The 15,970-nt window shown below is 42.2% G+C and overlaps 1 protein-coding gene across 2 annotated transcripts in view; it reads right to left on the bottom strand.

Moving 5' to 3' along the window:
- iqsec2b (IQ motif and Sec7 domain ArfGEF 2b) overlaps window positions 1–15,970 on the bottom strand; it is a 63,777-nt gene continuing 47,807 nt past the window's right edge. The window contains exons 2-14 of one of the 2 annotated variants that reach the window (XM_038309172.1): window positions 14,815–15,109; window positions 12,713–13,030; window positions 10,124–11,178; window positions 9,875–10,036; window positions 9,122–9,244; window positions 7,397–7,563; window positions 7,072–7,211; window positions 6,841–6,966; window positions 6,656–6,755; window positions 6,118–6,279; window positions 5,752–5,946; window positions 3,306–3,355; window positions 1–3,049 (exon numbers count right to left, since the gene is read on the bottom strand). In XM_038309172.1, coding sequence (XP_038165100.1) covers window positions 1,706–3,049; window positions 3,306–3,355; window positions 5,752–5,946; window positions 6,118–6,279; window positions 6,656–6,755; window positions 6,841–6,966; window positions 7,072–7,211; window positions 7,397–7,563; window positions 9,122–9,244; window positions 9,875–10,036; window positions 10,124–11,178; window positions 12,713–13,030; window positions 14,815–15,109 — 4,237 coding nt within the window. In that variant the 3' untranslated portion in view covers window positions 1–1,705. Of the gene's footprint in view, window positions 3,064–3,305; window positions 3,356–5,751; window positions 5,947–6,117; window positions 6,280–6,655; window positions 6,756–6,840; window positions 6,967–7,071; window positions 7,212–7,396; window positions 7,564–9,121; window positions 9,245–9,874; window positions 10,037–10,123; window positions 11,179–12,712; window positions 13,031–14,814; window positions 15,110–15,970 lie in introns of both variants that reach the window. The other variant, XM_038309173.1, reaches the window with a different exon arrangement.

Genomic DNA, 15,970 nt, shown 5'->3' with positions numbered 1-15,970 from the left:
ACAATTGAAAAAAAGCTGAAAAAAAAAAAAAATGATGCTAGTATCACAGTATTGGAGTGTTTTGCTGCCAGTAAAATTTTTTGATTTTAAAGGATGTTTGGAGTTTTAAAGAATTATAACTACCACCAAATTATTAGCCGTGCTGTTGAAACTCAGACACAATTTTAGGTTTAAACTGAAGAAGAACAACAGCATAGGTGCAAGTTTAGGAATAGATAATGCAGGCTGATTATACATGTAAAACGCATTGAGAAATATACCATATCCATGCCAGAAAATCAGGCAGTTTACATAACCTAGGCCAGTTCTGCCAAAACAGTGGTCACATATGTTGCCAAGATAATGCCTGAAACTTAGTGGCTTTTAAAAGCTTCTGCTTAAAGTCCAACAGGATGAGGGGCCGTTAGGAAAATATTAGTGAGGGTTTATCCAAATATTTAAAACTGTACGGTTAAGATAAAATTCACTAAATGTTCGAGCTTTTTCACCTAATTCTTGCTATTTAAAATATTACGGAAATTATATGTTGCATAATCATTCATCCCTGGAATAAAATAGGTACAATGAATCATCAAAAGCCCAAAATTAATCTGACATTCAAGCAGGCGATTACAGTTTTCAAAAATCTAACCTGAACTTGGTTGCTGATAATTGAATTGAATTAAAAACCACATTTGGGCATCTCTTGAATGTAGAGAAGTCCATAAAATAAATACAATTTAAATAAAATCTCTTGATTTTTACTTTGTTGTTGTCATTTAAAAACTTGCATTTTTTTTTAGAGAAATTCCAACTAAAATTCTTATTTTAACACCAGATATATACTAAACATTGAAAACTTAAAGGAAACTATAATGATATGAAAATAAACTACACTCCACATAACAGAATTCCCTCCAGTGGTTATGGCAAAATGAGAGAATCTGTATGTGCACATACTTTTGATAACCACGTACAAACATCTGTTGATATAATTAATCACTGATCAAAACAATGATTGGACAATATTCATTATACTCAGGTAGAGCAGGTATATCGTAATATCAATAAAACAGCAAGAAGCTTCGGAAACATTAAAAATATATTCTTGTTTGTGTCATTCTGTCGATGTCCCAAACCCCACATAGATACCTTTAATAATTCCCATGATGTGGGTAAGACCAGGAGAGCAGCACATTGTTAAAAAGCTGTGATCGTTTTAGAAGTTTAAGAGAGAGCAACATATCTGAGGTCTTCTAAGCAATTAAAAAATTGCCTGAAGGGCAAATTGTAACCAATGCTAATGGATGGAGACATCATGAAGCCAAGTAAATTATTGCAAAGTCTAGGGAGAGTTTTTTTTGCTATTTTTTCTTCTCTTTTCAATGCAAAAGTACAACTGGAATGCATTCGATGGTTCAGTCTCTATTTAAAAACCCATTTTCAGCCACAATAATACATAATCTCTCTGTTTTCCTAGTGCCACGTTAAAACATCTTGTACTGTACATAGAAATATTCTCATACATACTCATAATTTCAAACAAGTAAACTTAAGCATTATATTCAGATATAGATTTTAGTTTCATCTTAAATTATATGGCTATAGGCTTTTTATGATTGTGTGCGGCAAAAGCAGTAACATGTGCTCATGTGGTGTTGTGAGTGCAGTTTTTCAGGTATTCGGGCACAAACCGTTGAAGTCTTGCTGTGCTCGCTAACTCCACCTACATATGTGGGAAGCGGAGGTGAAAGTAACAGAGACGGAGCAGCCTGCGTTTCCTCTTCTCAGCGCTGCTGCTGTTGCTTTCTGTCCGGGCGGACTTGCTTCGTGTCCGTGATCGGCCCGCCTCCTCATACCTGTCCTCTAGCCGGTGACCCCTAGAGCTCCATGTCCTGCTCAAACCACGGTACTTATCCGGTTGATAGGCTTGGATTTGGAGCTGCCCACCGTACCTGTCGATCCAGCCCCTGTCACCTGCGGCCCCTGCTGAAGCTGCCCTGGGTGCTGGGGGGGGTGAGGGGAGAGAGGTGTAAGAGGGGTAAGGGGGGACGAAGGGGGGGGTAAAGGGGAGTGTGGTGGGGGAGGGGGGATGGAGGAGAGAGGAGGGTACTGGGGCAGATACGGGGCGGCGGAGGCTGCGTGATGCGCACTGACGGAGGCGGACGGAAGGTTGTGGGGCAGCGTGCCGAATAAAAAGTGTGTTTGATGGGTGGAATGGCTTGTTGGGTGTGGAGTTTGAGAATGTCTGGGGTGGGTTTGGGAGTGCGCGTGCGGGTGGGGTTGGGAAAGAGACAACGTTAGGGGGGGTTTGGAACCTGGGGCGCCGACCCCTCTGGCAGATTGTGTGGGCTGAACGTGGTAAAGAGCGAACTGTGGGCTCTGGCAATGTTGGGAGAGAGGAGAAAGAGGGGGGGGACATCCTACCACCATGTTGGTGTAGCGACCCTGAAGCCCATGCTGGGAGAGCTGGGAGAGATGGGCCAGCTGTGGGTGCTGGACGTGTGGTGGACCAACAGGAGGACGACAGGGTAGTGGGCCTCTCTGTAAAGTATGAGGGGGGACCCCTTGCAAAGGAGGGGGCGCGGGCTGGACGTGGAAGCGATGGTGATGGTAGTAAGGTGGTGGAGGCTGTATTGAACCCATGTGACAGAACTGTGCGTGTAGTGCCTGAATCTTGGAAGCCCCCCCCTCCAGCTGGCAAAGGGATGAAGGGGAGTGAGGAGGGGGCCCTCCAGTAGTCGGTGGGGGTACAGGTGCGGGGTAGGGTGGCCCCGGTGGAATAAGAGGCCCTGGTGGTTTGGCGCGTTTGCTGCCGAAGAGTGAACCCAGGAAGGAGCCGCTGTTGTTGCTGCTGTTGCTCCCCCCAGGGCCTACCCCTGCTCCTGCTCTCTCTACACTGCTGGAGACTCCCCCAACTCCTGTCCCAGCAGTGGTAATTTGCTGCCCCGGCCCACCCCCCACCCCCGATCCGGGGCTCAGGATGGGGCGGTGAGGCCGGAATTCTTCTGTGCTGTAGCAGCCAGGGATCACACCTGGCACTGGGTAGCGCTGATGAGGCTGTGGGCTGCTAATGATGGAGCCCTGGGAACATAAAAACTCATCAGGTTTTAAAAAACACACTGGAGAATTACAATCGCTCCTCCTTTACTCAGCACACCAAGCATGCTGGGGCGGATATAACTGCAAAAATGCCATGCAAAGGGTGACAGTTCAGAAAACACACAGGCATGTTTACACTATACGCACATGCACTGAGACAGAGATCTAGTTAAGGGAAAATGTAAGTCATTTAACTAATCTCAACTAATCTTTTATAGACTTACTTCCATTGTACTGTCCAGAGAACCAACACTGTTCCTGCGACCACGTTTCCCTGCACCCCACCAGGAAGAATCGGGTTAGCAAAGCATAAAAGGTTTATTGTTTTGCAAGAATTCAGTGCCTTGCAGAAGTATTTTTAATTCATTCACATTTTCAGATTTCGTTACTTTAAATCCATAAACATCAAGACATTTTATTAGAACTCCACAGGAAAGACCAACTTAAACTATTACGGCCACTAGTCTTTTGTGGTATGCCATCTTTCTACATTTTTAAACTATTCTTCATTGCAATAGCAGGTAAGTTAGATGGGTTAGAAATGTCTTAAAACAAGAATTATGATTCTCATTTAAATGTAGTTTTTTGACTGCACATAAGCTGTGATCTAAATGATCCAAACGCAGCTTTGGCTGTATTAAATCCACAATCTGCACATTACAAATTGTAGCTCCTAGCTCCTGTTCGTAGCTACTCTTCCTTTACCTTTCACTGTTTCTACACTAAGGATAGTATTGTTGGGAGGAAAGGAATTCCAGGACTGCTGTGCCAGATCTAGAGAGCCCATGGATGATGCTTTTTAAACTGGGACTACAGCTCTCCAGAAAAGAAAGGCAAAAAAACACAAATGTAACTTAAAGGTATTGTGGAGGATTTTCATGACTTTTTTTAAAAGACCCGCCCTCTTCACTTTAAAAGAAAATGGGGGTGCGAGAGCATGCATGAGCCCATTTCTCCTCGTGCACACTCTGTTTAAAAGTTGCTGTTCTCATAGCTCATACAAGCTTACTGTGTCCGAACGTCAACCCTAACCCCTAAATCCCTCAATCTTTATATAGAGCGGGACTATATATTGGACTTTATAGCAAACTCTGTTAACTGACTGTTCGGACAGATGATCACTGCTTTTTGCTCCCTTTTGGTCACCTCCACTGATTGGTGCCTGCGCCATCTTTGTTATTAGTCGCCACCGTCGGGTAGCAACAGGCTATGGCGACAGGGGGCTGCTGTTACAGCAAATCCCATAATGATTTGCGTTCTCAGCCCAAAGCATTCTGGGATATATCTACTTTTCCTGAGGCCTTTCTTTTCTTTTCATACACTTTGTAGATCTCTTACGACCCTCAGCCAAAGGTTAGCTTCAATGACTATCTGAAACCGTAGCTCATCACAGATGTACACCAAAAAGTGCACATGTGCAGAAAAAGATAGATAACGGGACAAGCATGTAGAACGGCCTTACGTAAACATGTCACCAGAATGATTGACAATTAGGAGGACCACTTATTTAGATGATCCACCCGGAAATAAAAGATCGTCCTCTATACATTTAACATGAAGGTACATGCACTTGCATGTGTCATACAAAGTTCTAAGGGGGGCTGTACCTATACATTTTGTTACACAAAGGATTGTGGCATTTTGCAAAGTTTTTGAGTCCCAGAGAGAAATGCCAGGAGAGAAATAAACTATTGATAGGAAGTGCCCAGCATCTTTTCCTATCTCCTTCCTTACTGTCAGCAGTATTCGGACAATACTTATCTAGGAGAAAGCCCACACACCTCCACCAAGGCTTAAGAGTCCTTACCGATTTAATTAATTGAAATTGTTCTATAGAACAGCTGTATTTTACCCTCTGTACTAGTCTAAATCATTTGGCACCCTTTAGCAGTTTTTTTCCTTTCAGGCCTTCCCTGTAGCTCAGTTCATCTTCCCATGAACTCTGATTAGCTTTCCTGTACCCGCTGAAGAAAAGCATCCCTAATGCATAAAGCTGCCACAATCGTGTTTGACTGGTGTTATCAGTGTTGATATTCATAGAATTTTGCATGAATGATTTATCCTCTAGTTTCCCCTTGTCCTCTACATAGCATGGCACTCTGTCACTTTGATGTTGAAGCCATACCTAACCCACAGGCCATTTAACAGCTACTGGAATTAATTCTCTCTATTCGAGTTTATGTAGATGATCGTGCCAACTTGGTTATGTAGTTTTAACATAGTCTTAAAATTCTGGATAATGGACCAATCAGTGATATTTATCACTGAGATGTTCAATGCTTGGTATAGGGTTTTACCAAGGGTCTCAGAGTAAAGAAGGCTGAGCACAAATTACATGCCGGGCTTTTAAGACTCATGTTTACACAAAAGTTTAAAAAAACATCTATCAATTTCCTTCAACTCCACACAAATATGCTCGACTTTGTGTTGGTCTATCACGCAGAATCAAAATAAACTACAGTTTGTAGTGTGACTGAATATATTATGGTCAAGTGGTAAGATTTTTTTGCAAGGCACTGAATGATTTGTGAATGTCTTTAGCAAGATAGGAGAACAAGATGAAGCTCTATATTGAAGAGCAAGATCAGCAAACCAGAATCCAGAAGAGCTGATAGTAAAGAAAGATATTGACCTAGAGACCACCCTGTCTCAGTCGTTATGTTGTCTCACCTGTGTCTGAGAGGTCCCTGAGAGATGAGCTGAGCGCTGTGCGTTTGAGACCCTCACCAACTGAGCAGTTGTCATCAAAGCTTGTCCTTCCCATGGTGCCATTCACGAGATCGCTCTTCATACCTGCGCCTCCACCAACCACAGCGCTGGTCAGTAGGCTTGGACGCATCACACCTTTCTGCTTCTCCAGTTCCGCTGCAAAATTAAACAGAAACAGCAGGGCAGAGAAAGAGAGTGAGATGCAAAACAATGATAAGAAACTTTTGTGTAAGTTTCCATTCTCTCATGCTCAGAAACAACAATGGCTTTGGTAAATCAAAAACTAAACATTTATTCATAGACATAACCAGCAGATGGGGCACTTACACTCCACTCTGTATTTCTCCATCTCTTGCACTTCAGCAATACTCTCCCTGAGGTCACTAACAAAGCGGGTGCGGTCCTGCTGACTTGGTGCCATAAAGACGATAAGAACCTTCCTCTCTCCGCCTAGGCTAGATGAGGTCAGGCGGATACCGTGAGGATAATCTAGTTTGTAACAGAGACAATACTGTTACAATCCAACAGGAAAATTATGTTAAACTGAAAGCTACACTGGAAAAAATCGAAATCTGGATTAGTCATTATTTCTTAAAATAAGTGCATTTGTTCTTTTATTGAGGAGGTAAAAGACATTTTGCCAATGTAACAAAACAATTTACATTTCAAATAAGAAAACAAAATTGCATTGTCTAATTTCAAGTGCATGTTATTTAATTATGTTATTTTAAGGGTAAAAATACTAATTCCATTGGCAAACTACCTCATTACCCACTCAAATTAAGGGTAAATACACTTAATTTAAGACATTTTTACTTATTTCTAGATCGTTTTCCAGTGTAAAAAAAGAAAAAAAGTTTCTTACATGAATTCTGAAACATGTGGACTTGCATATCAACCAAAGGGAAAGATTGTCTGAAACTGTAAGTGACTGAGGTTTTCTTCTTTTGGAAGATTTTGGTAACCTGGTGGAAAGCCAAAATTTATATTCAAAGTGTTGAATCAGTTATTCGAATTTCCATATTATAGCAGTCTGAAATTCAGCCTTACCACCAACAAATCATTGAAGAGAAAAACTTCTCGTTGGTGAACTCCTGTCCTCTGAGGTCTGTTTGGGTCAGGAACCTCATAGAGTTGGCAGCAACAAACCAGCCTGCGGTGGGGTAGGGACAGCACCTATGTGGGGAAATAGATTGAATTATTTTCTGTCTGCCTAACAGAAATAAAACCGATCCCAATGAAAATAAATTGCTAGTGTCTTCAACAGTGATGGAAACTCACAGGCTTTTTGCCAACAATGACCCTTTCCACTGCCTGCACCTGCGACACATGGTCATCATTGGTCCGTAACTCCCATTTCTGTATTCGCTGGTAGATGCCAACCAACAGGTCCCGAGGTATATCCTGACCATTGTCCACACCTTGGTTGGATAAGAGTTTTAAAGTTTTTAGGAAATAATAACTCAAACATTTCCCCCAAATACCCTCTTAGATAAAAGGGTACTTAAATAACACCAAAGAAAAATTCTCATGGGTACAACACAGTCTACAGTACTCGCTTAAGTTGTAGAGACCAACTTTTGTGTTTTATAAAATGGATTAGCACCTCTCAAATTCTTGATGAAATCCTCTAGTTTCATCTTCCTCTCTGCTTTGATGTTGGGGCTGTACATATCCGTGTTGAGGAGGATTATGGCAAACGCCAAAATAAAGATGGTGTCAGGATTCTGGAACTGCCGAACCAGGGTTGGATTGCACACACAGTACCTCTGGCTGAAAACAAAAGGAATTTATTCAAACCTTATAGCTACTTTCTAGACAACACCCAGCCAAAATCCACACATGAGGCCTCCAACGATAAAAAATGGACCCCATAATATTGATATTAATTTGAGATATTGGTAAGATCATCTGGCCTTACCAATAAAGTGTTGTGTTTTTAGTCTCATAATGGTGTGTTTACACTGAATGCCTTTCCAGCGACAAATATTCTACATTTAGGTTTTATCACTGGCTTGACATATCACCAGCAGTTTACATGGTGGGTGACAAGCTCTGCTCTTGTTGCTTTACTGTGTCATCAAATCGAAGGAGCTTCTACCGGCTGCTTGCTGCTTTCAGCTCAGCATGGCGCACCTGGATTTTACGGAATGAGTGACTTGATTTTGGAAAGCTGAACAGCGGTACGAGCATCCCTGGGTCCACCAGATCCTTCAGAGATGCCCCTACCTCAGGGAGTGGAGGATCTACAGCTGGTTCAGGTTACTTCCTGCATTAACTCCCTCTGACCAGGATCTAAAACTATCCTATTTAGGGGGAGGATTGCCGGGACAAGATTGTTCTGCAGCAGCAGGAGCTAGGAACAAGATGCTGGCTTTACCAGCATAGGAGTGGAAGTAAAGTAGCTGTGGCCTGGGCCAGCTCTGAAGAGTACAGCAGAAAAAAATATAAAACACGGCTGTAGATTCACTGCAAAAAAATTGAAATCTAATTTTTTCCCCCCCCTAAAATAAATGCATTTTTTCTTGAATTGAGGAGGTAAGTGAGACACTTTGCCAATAGAACAAGAAACAAGAAAAACAATTGTGTTGTCTTATTTGCAGTGCATATTATTTAACTTATTATAAGAGTAAAAATACTCATTCCATTGGAAAATTCTATTTACCTACTCAAATTAAGGGCAAATATACTTGATTTAAGAAATTTTAACTTATTTCTGGATTGTTTTGTAGCATTGGAGCAAGATTAAGAGCAGAGGTGGCAGGGGGCCAGTGCCAGTTCTGGAGATTGGAGAAGGACGGTGCAAGATTGTAGCAAGATGCCGGGCAGAGACAACAGGTTGCTGGAGTTACAGGATGATTGATTAATGATTAAAAAGTCATTTAAATCAAAAGGGATTTTTTTATAAGCCAACAACAAACCTTTTAAGAAAATTCTTTACTTCCTCCCATGACATTTTTTCTAACTTCACTCTACATCACAGCCATATCCAGTCCCTGATTGGTTGTTGAGAAGCGACATGACACTGAATTTCATTTTCGGCAACTTCAGCGAAGTTCACTGCCTACAGGTGTTGTGTTCCTGTCACAATACTGTAATTGCCATAATTGGTCGTCCTTTCGCATCACTAGGAGTTTTTGTAACATCACTTTGATTGAAGCTCTCCTCGAAATGCCTCTACAAAGGGATGTCACATATTCAATTGGTCCGGTCTCTGGAAAAGCATTTGGTGTGAATTCTAACACCATTAGGAGTTCATTTTGGTACCCATTATGTGGTCCAGACAAACCCACTAAAAATATTTCTCTTTAGATATTTGTAATGTACAAACCTGAAGGCCTCTATAAGTCTTTCCACCTTCTGAGCTTCACCTTGAACTTTAATTTGCGCCTGGAATTTCCTCAAAGCATCATCAATGTCCATACCTGAGAAATCCATCTCATCAACCACACAGCTGCGGAAACACACACATACACAGCTTAGAGGATCTAGCTGAATTTCTTTCACACTAAGCATTTTTGCGCTTTAGTATTAGCATTGCATAATTCTTATCACATCTTCTGTGTATGGGGGTGGGTTGAATAAAGGTCTTAAAAAAATCCCATTGCTTCAAAAGCATCCTCTGTATCTTCTGGGCATGATTACAGATTTCCTCTGCTTTAGTTGTTTTTTTTCAGATCATCAAACAAATGGAAAAATGGAAAAAAGCCGAATTAAAATGATGTCTTCATTTTTTAAATGCTAGCCAAAATTGTTTTAAAGACAAATACCATTGCTGATGAAAAGAAAAGAACAATTTACATCTATCAAAAAAACATCTTGAAGAACGCCAAGACGTTTTGGAAAACAATATCTGGACAGAAGGGTTCGGAAAGTGTCAGATCATTACATCATGCATTTAAAAATGCCCAAAAACTCTGTAACTTAGTGAATTAAATAACTATTTGAAAACAGTTTACAGAGATTTCCTTTTCATTGATGATAAGAAACACTAAATTAAGATGAATAAGTAAAAAGAGAATAAATCTCCAGGAAGGTAAACACTTTTATATAGCAGGGTCTACATATTTATTTAAATACTTACTCTAAAACGTCCTTGTTGAACTGTTTTTGTCGGTTTCCAAGAAACTCGCCAATCATCTGCCGGCTCAGTCCTTTTCTTTCCAAGAGGAAGCGAGCAATCCCAACAGGTGTGTCAGATACAAACCCTCGTTCAATCAGGTACTGGATGCCTTTTTCGGGTTTCCTGTAGTTGAAAGAAAAAATAGCATTAACCTTATTGCAGTAAATGCATAATTATACAGGTATTCCACTTTATGGAACTGCAGCTTACTTGTTGAAGAGATTAAGACCAATACGGTACTGGCGTCTCTGCACCACGTCACTGTGGAAGGGTGGAGAGTCCCAGCTATGGCGGCTCTCTCTCTGATACGTCTGCTTGCCCAGAGAAGGAAGAGGTTCCTGCAAGCTGTCCTGAGATGAGGAGCCAGAGCTGCAGTTGACTGTCTCGTTGGAATTGGTGGTTGAGTTGAGAGAGTCATTGTCGCCATCAGAGCAGCATGGCTGCTCCAGAGCACCAGGTGGCAGAGCTGTCGAGGAGGAAGATGACAAAGGGGTGGTAGGGGGCTGCTGGGGAGAGGAAGAGGATGAAGGTGTGTCAGGGTACTGATGGTGGTGGATAGGATGGTGGTGATGGTGGTGGTGGGCCGCCACCTGGTGTGGAATATGTGTCGGTATGGATCTTCCGGGTGCCCTGGTCTGACCCTGGGCAGCTGCTGCCGAGGTGGGGTGTGTGCCTGAGTTTGGGGTGTGTTTGAGAGTTCCCTGCGGGGAGCCTGAACCTACCCCAGGTTCCTGCTCATAAACCAACTGTCTGCTTAGGGAGCCTCGGTCTGAACGGTCACTCATGTCTACTGAGCTGTCACTGGGTGGCTCAATGGTGAGAAGGGGCAGATGGGCTCCCCTTAGTCGGTAGTCTCTACACTCTGTGCATGGCGTGCTGCGCCGGCTGTTGCTGCTACCTCCCCCTTCAGTATCCCTGCTGTCCTCTCTGCCTCCAACCCCCCCGCCGGGGCCCCAGTACTCTGTATCTGTACTGCTGGGTGCTCTGTCCAGGGATAGTGGAGAAGATGGCATCCCATCATCCATATAAAGAGTGACGTCGCTGTACGAGGTGGCAGTACTGTCTCCATGCATACTGAGTCCTCCTCCAGCTCCTCTTCCTCTTTCTCCCAAACCTCTCTGGGAAGATGGGTTGCTGCTGCTGCTCCACATGCACTCTCCAAAGTCTTCACTGATTGGTCCACCCTCCTTGCTGCCCTCTTGAGAATCATCGCGACCCGCGCGACAGGTGAGAGCATCATCAATTGAATCAGCTAAGGACTTGACCTGATGGAGAAGTAAGAAATACGATTACCAAGGCCAAATTCATCAACAGTGTGGGTTTGTGGTTCTAAAAACTTTTCAGTTTAATTCATCTTTGCCCTATATGGTACCAAATGAATAAAATATAATGTCCAGGCGTAAAGGGGAACTGAATATTTCTAACCATATCATTCCACCTATCAAGGTCACATTCCATGTCCACAGAGCCAATTTACGCGTACTGCATTTCTGCACCGTAAAGACATTGTGGACGAGTGACAGCTCATACATGTAAGATTTTCTAAATATAAACATCTAGAGATATCTTATGATTTATTGCAGAACTGTCAACTGGATCAACAGATTGGGAAAAACCCTTTGGAAAGTGTCACTCTTGAAGCACATAAAGAGTCGGCCAGAATATGGGATAAATGGGAAATGCTGCATGGAGCATAAAAGTTGCAGATGTTGTGACCATGTGTCTTCATCAAGAACAACTGATCCTTAACCAGGAATCAGGTTGCAAAAGCTTTCACCACTGACTGTTGACCAATCCTCTTTGCACCTTGTCTCTCTGCAGGTGGTGTGCCCACTGGGGGAGGGTCTTGTGTCACTCCTTCCAGCTTGGCTCCACCAGGACTTGTGAGGGGGGACCTGACCACCAGGCACTTACCCACAACCCACAAGCCCAGGTCTGGCACAGAGATGCTAAGATGGTAGCCTCGTGATACTATCCTGATCTCGCGAGCTTTCAAGGTTTCACTCACAGATCAGTCTGGAGACTCTCTGTTGAAGAAAATTTGGAGCCGTTCACCAAACGAACGTCCAATCAGCGTTGGCTTTGAGGCGGGTTGAGTTGTGACGCAACGAGAAGCGAGACAGTTCAGTCTAAAGAACATGGCGGCTTCAGCCGATGAAACTAGCGTTAGCGTGGCTATCGAGCAAGTTTTATCGGAATTACAGAGTATTTCTTCACTGAAAGAAGAGCAAAACACTGCTCTGGAGGCTTTTCTCAGAGGAAAAGACGTTTTTGCTCTTCTCCCGACTGGTTTCGGCAAGAGTTTGATCTATTAATTGGCTCCTCTTCGTCTTCGCTCTGTCACGTCATATGCTTCCTTTGCTCTGATTGGTTTATTTGGCCCGTCTATCACCAACATAGGCCAATCAGCTAACCAGTATTTTCGCCCCTTCCCAAAATTACTTCAATGGAAGGTTCCCAGATGGATATGCGGAGCAAATCCATCTGGTCAGGTTACTAAGATGGCCCCGTGATTTAGAAATAATTCCCCACTCTGGTTGATTTCCCTTAGATTTGAGACTCACTTTTTTGTGGGACAAGTTTATTTTACTCTTGGAAAGTTTAATGTTGTAAATAAAGACTAAAATGTCTGCAGTGAGTCTGAGTCTGCATGCATCTTGCTTCCTAAACAAGCATGTAGAAAAAAAAATCTGAGCTATATAGTGCTTTATGCATTTATATTTTAAGTTCATATGTTGGTGTTATGAAGCAGAATAGAGTTTATGAACTTGGCAGGTTTATAACATTACTACAGTTTACCTGTTTGGAGAAGGAATCCTCCAGATGAGTGTAGTCTGTAGTGCGGTCAGTATCAGGGGAACGAGGAGGCCCTATGGCCACACTGTGGGTGAAGTTGGTCTGTGTCTGTGCCTGTTGTTGGGGCTGTCTCTCATCGAAGGAGTACTGCAGTCTCATGTTGGACAAGATGATGCGCCGTGTCATGCGACTCTCTGATGCAGAGCTTCGGAGGCGCTCAAAGTTCTTATTCATGCGATACTGTCTAAAGGCTGTCTGAATGGTTTTGGCTGCCCTGCGACTTACAAAGGAGCCCCCATACTTTCTCTCTAACATCTCCACCTGCCAAGGGAGAGAATAATAATGTGTTATTAGAGCTGTGCTCTTGTTATGACAGGACACACAATTTAGTGCTCTATACAACAGCCCTTCTGCAAAACTCTCAGTGTATTCTCATTATCAGTTCGTATGAAATCGTACGAAAAGTTATGCACAGTATTTCGTATGTTTTTGACGTTTTTTTCGTCGTATTTCGTCGTATTTTTACGTCTTGCCTCGAGACAAGATATCAGTGCGCATGCGCATCTTACGCACCATTCAATAACATACAATTTAACATACAATTAACCCTAACTCTAACCGTAACATACAAAACAGCAAGCAACCTAGTGAGAGAAATCATGAAGTAATTATTGCACTGTCGAAAGCTCGTCCCAGTTTTACGTCCGTCCGCTGATCTGCTTTTTTCGTCTGGCTGGCTGCACATGCGCACTGATATGTTTTTTCGAGGAAAAACATTAAAAACCCACAAAATACTGTGCATAACTTTTCGTACGATTTCATACAAACTGATAATGAGAATATGTTGAAACTCTATACATCATTTACTTTACATATTGTTACAAAACAACCTCAAACTGATACATTTTTGTTAAAGATTACACGTAAGCAAATATGTAAAGATCTTTAAACAGAAGTAAAACATGTTGATGTGAATGTATATTGTATCTCTGCTTCTGGCTCCTTGAACCCCAGTCGGCCTCGGCAAAACCAGCTGGTTCTGCTGGAGGTTTCTTCCTGTTAAAAGGGAGTTTTTCCTCTCCACTGTCGCTACAATCATGCTTAGTGTGAGGGATTGTATTTGAGTCAATGAGTCGATACAATCAACTGGTTTTCCTTAGATAGAAAACTTTGAATCAATTTGACTGTATGATCTGGTGAACTGTAAACTGCATTGAGATGGCGTGTTGTGAACTGTTGCTATATAAATAAACTGAAATAAACTGAATTGAATTATATTTAGTCCTTTTGAGGCAACACCTTGCAGGTGAATCTGTAAGGCTAGATAGCAGCTGATTTTTTTTGCACATTCTGTTTTTGTTAAATACCTCAAGCTCAGATAAGTTTGAATTTTGATGTTTTAACAAATTAATATGATTCGATCTATATATCCAACTGTAGCTCAAGCCATTTATTTAAAGTGAAACTGTACCTCAATTTTCTGCCTTTTATTGCTTCAAAATCGATTTCTTTAAATGTTGCACTTCATCTAGCAGAAAAACAACCTAAAATCTCTAACCAGCAATGTTGGAAAATAATCCCCACAGCATGATGATGCCAATACCATGTTTTACAGTGGGGATTGTTTGCATTTCAGATGAATATAGTATAACCTTTCCATCACGCATAATGATTTGCATGTTACCCAAAAACTCTTGAGCTGTTTTCCATTTTTGCTTCATAGCAAACTGTTAACAGGATTTCACATTAATTTGTCTTTGTTTATGTCACTAATGAGCAAAGAGCAGGAATTTAAAGTCCATAAATACTTATTAAAAGATACTTGTTTTTGAGCCATGGATTTCTTATCTCCTTTAGAGTTACTGATGCTTTACTGATTAATGTTGGGTTAGTTTAATGTTGTGTTATATACTAATGAGGGATTGATGTCTGAAGAGAGTTGCACAGGATTTTCTTTCAGTATCAAAATAAAGAAGGCATTCCCCACTTTTAAAATTTAAGAACCTTTAAGAACTTTGTAATGCAATACTTTGTGGAAATAAGTGAAGCTATGAAGGTTGTTAACAGTACTGGGAACCTTTTAATCACACAACAAATATCATTACCTTCTTATCCTGCAGATCCGTTGAGAGCTCATAGCTATCAGAGAGGGCTTTGCATCTCTTGTTTTCCTCCTCCTCTTGCTTGCGGAGGGCAAGGCTTGCCGGCTGGTGGCGGGTTCGCAGCGCCCAGGCCAAGCTGGCTGAGCTGGAGGTGACCACGCTGGCGGGGCCCCTTGAAGCAGAGGGAGCACCACTGATGCTGTCACTGTAGCGCTCTGAGCCGTGAAGATAAGGCGACTGGCTGAAGGAGCTGTCTTTGTGTGTCACTGTTTCCGGACAGCGGGACTCCCCTTCTAAACTGGAGATGAAAAAGAGAAGCAGAAGTTAGAAGACTGAGTGACTAACAGCTTGAGAAAATATAGCTCCAACATCCATCCCACAGAGACTGACCAAGATGTCAGAGGTTTCCATCAGTACAGGCAAAATAGTAATAAGGAATGTCTAAAAACTGGACTTACTTGTACATTTTAAAGCGCCGTGAACCTAGCCACCTCTTTCTGTAATTCATTGTGAACTTATATCAGGGTTTATTTCATGCAATGTCAGCTCTTGACAACATTCCCTGTTTATGCAGTGATTTAGTAGTTCAACCAACATAGAGGATCCTGTCATCAATCCACTTCTGTTGAAGATTCCAGGGTTTAGTTAATGTTCTGCCAAGTCAGCATATCTTTCCTCAGTGCATTGCTGTCCTTCTTAGACAAGCCCAAGAGCAGTAAAACCTTCGGGTAAGTCAGCTGCTACATAAACAAGTTGCTGCTGCGCCAGACACCACTAACTCTATCCAAACAGGAAAAACCAGCTTGTAATGTCAGCAACAGCTGCAAAACCAGCAACACCAGCTTGCTTGGGAATGTGGCAAAAGGTATTCATTAAAATTCTCTTCCAGGTTTTGATTTTCCAGAAATGATCACAAAGTAAGATTAAATGTCTCTTTGCAGTCAAAGATTTTAATTATCGTGACACTTATCAGCAAACGAGAAAGTCCCAAAAGTCCTTCAGTCCTGCTACTTTCTGATCAGAACAGTCCCTCCAAGTCAGCTTGGTGTATTAGTGTGTGTTTGGGGAAACAGCTACAGTCACATGTTCCTTCCTGTGCTGGCTACGCCCCCTTCTGTCAGCAATGAACTGTCCCACAGTGAGTGCACCAAGGGTCAGG

Source organism: Cyprinodon tularosa, unplaced genomic scaffold (assembly GCF_016077235.1).
Source record: "Cyprinodon tularosa strain WSP-4 unplaced genomic scaffold, ASM1607723v1 ctg66, whole genome shotgun sequence".
Classification (NCBI taxonomy): domain Eukaryota; kingdom Metazoa; phylum Chordata; class Actinopteri; order Cyprinodontiformes; family Cyprinodontidae; genus Cyprinodon; species Cyprinodon tularosa.
This window is presented reverse-complemented; position numbering and strand designations above follow the sequence as displayed.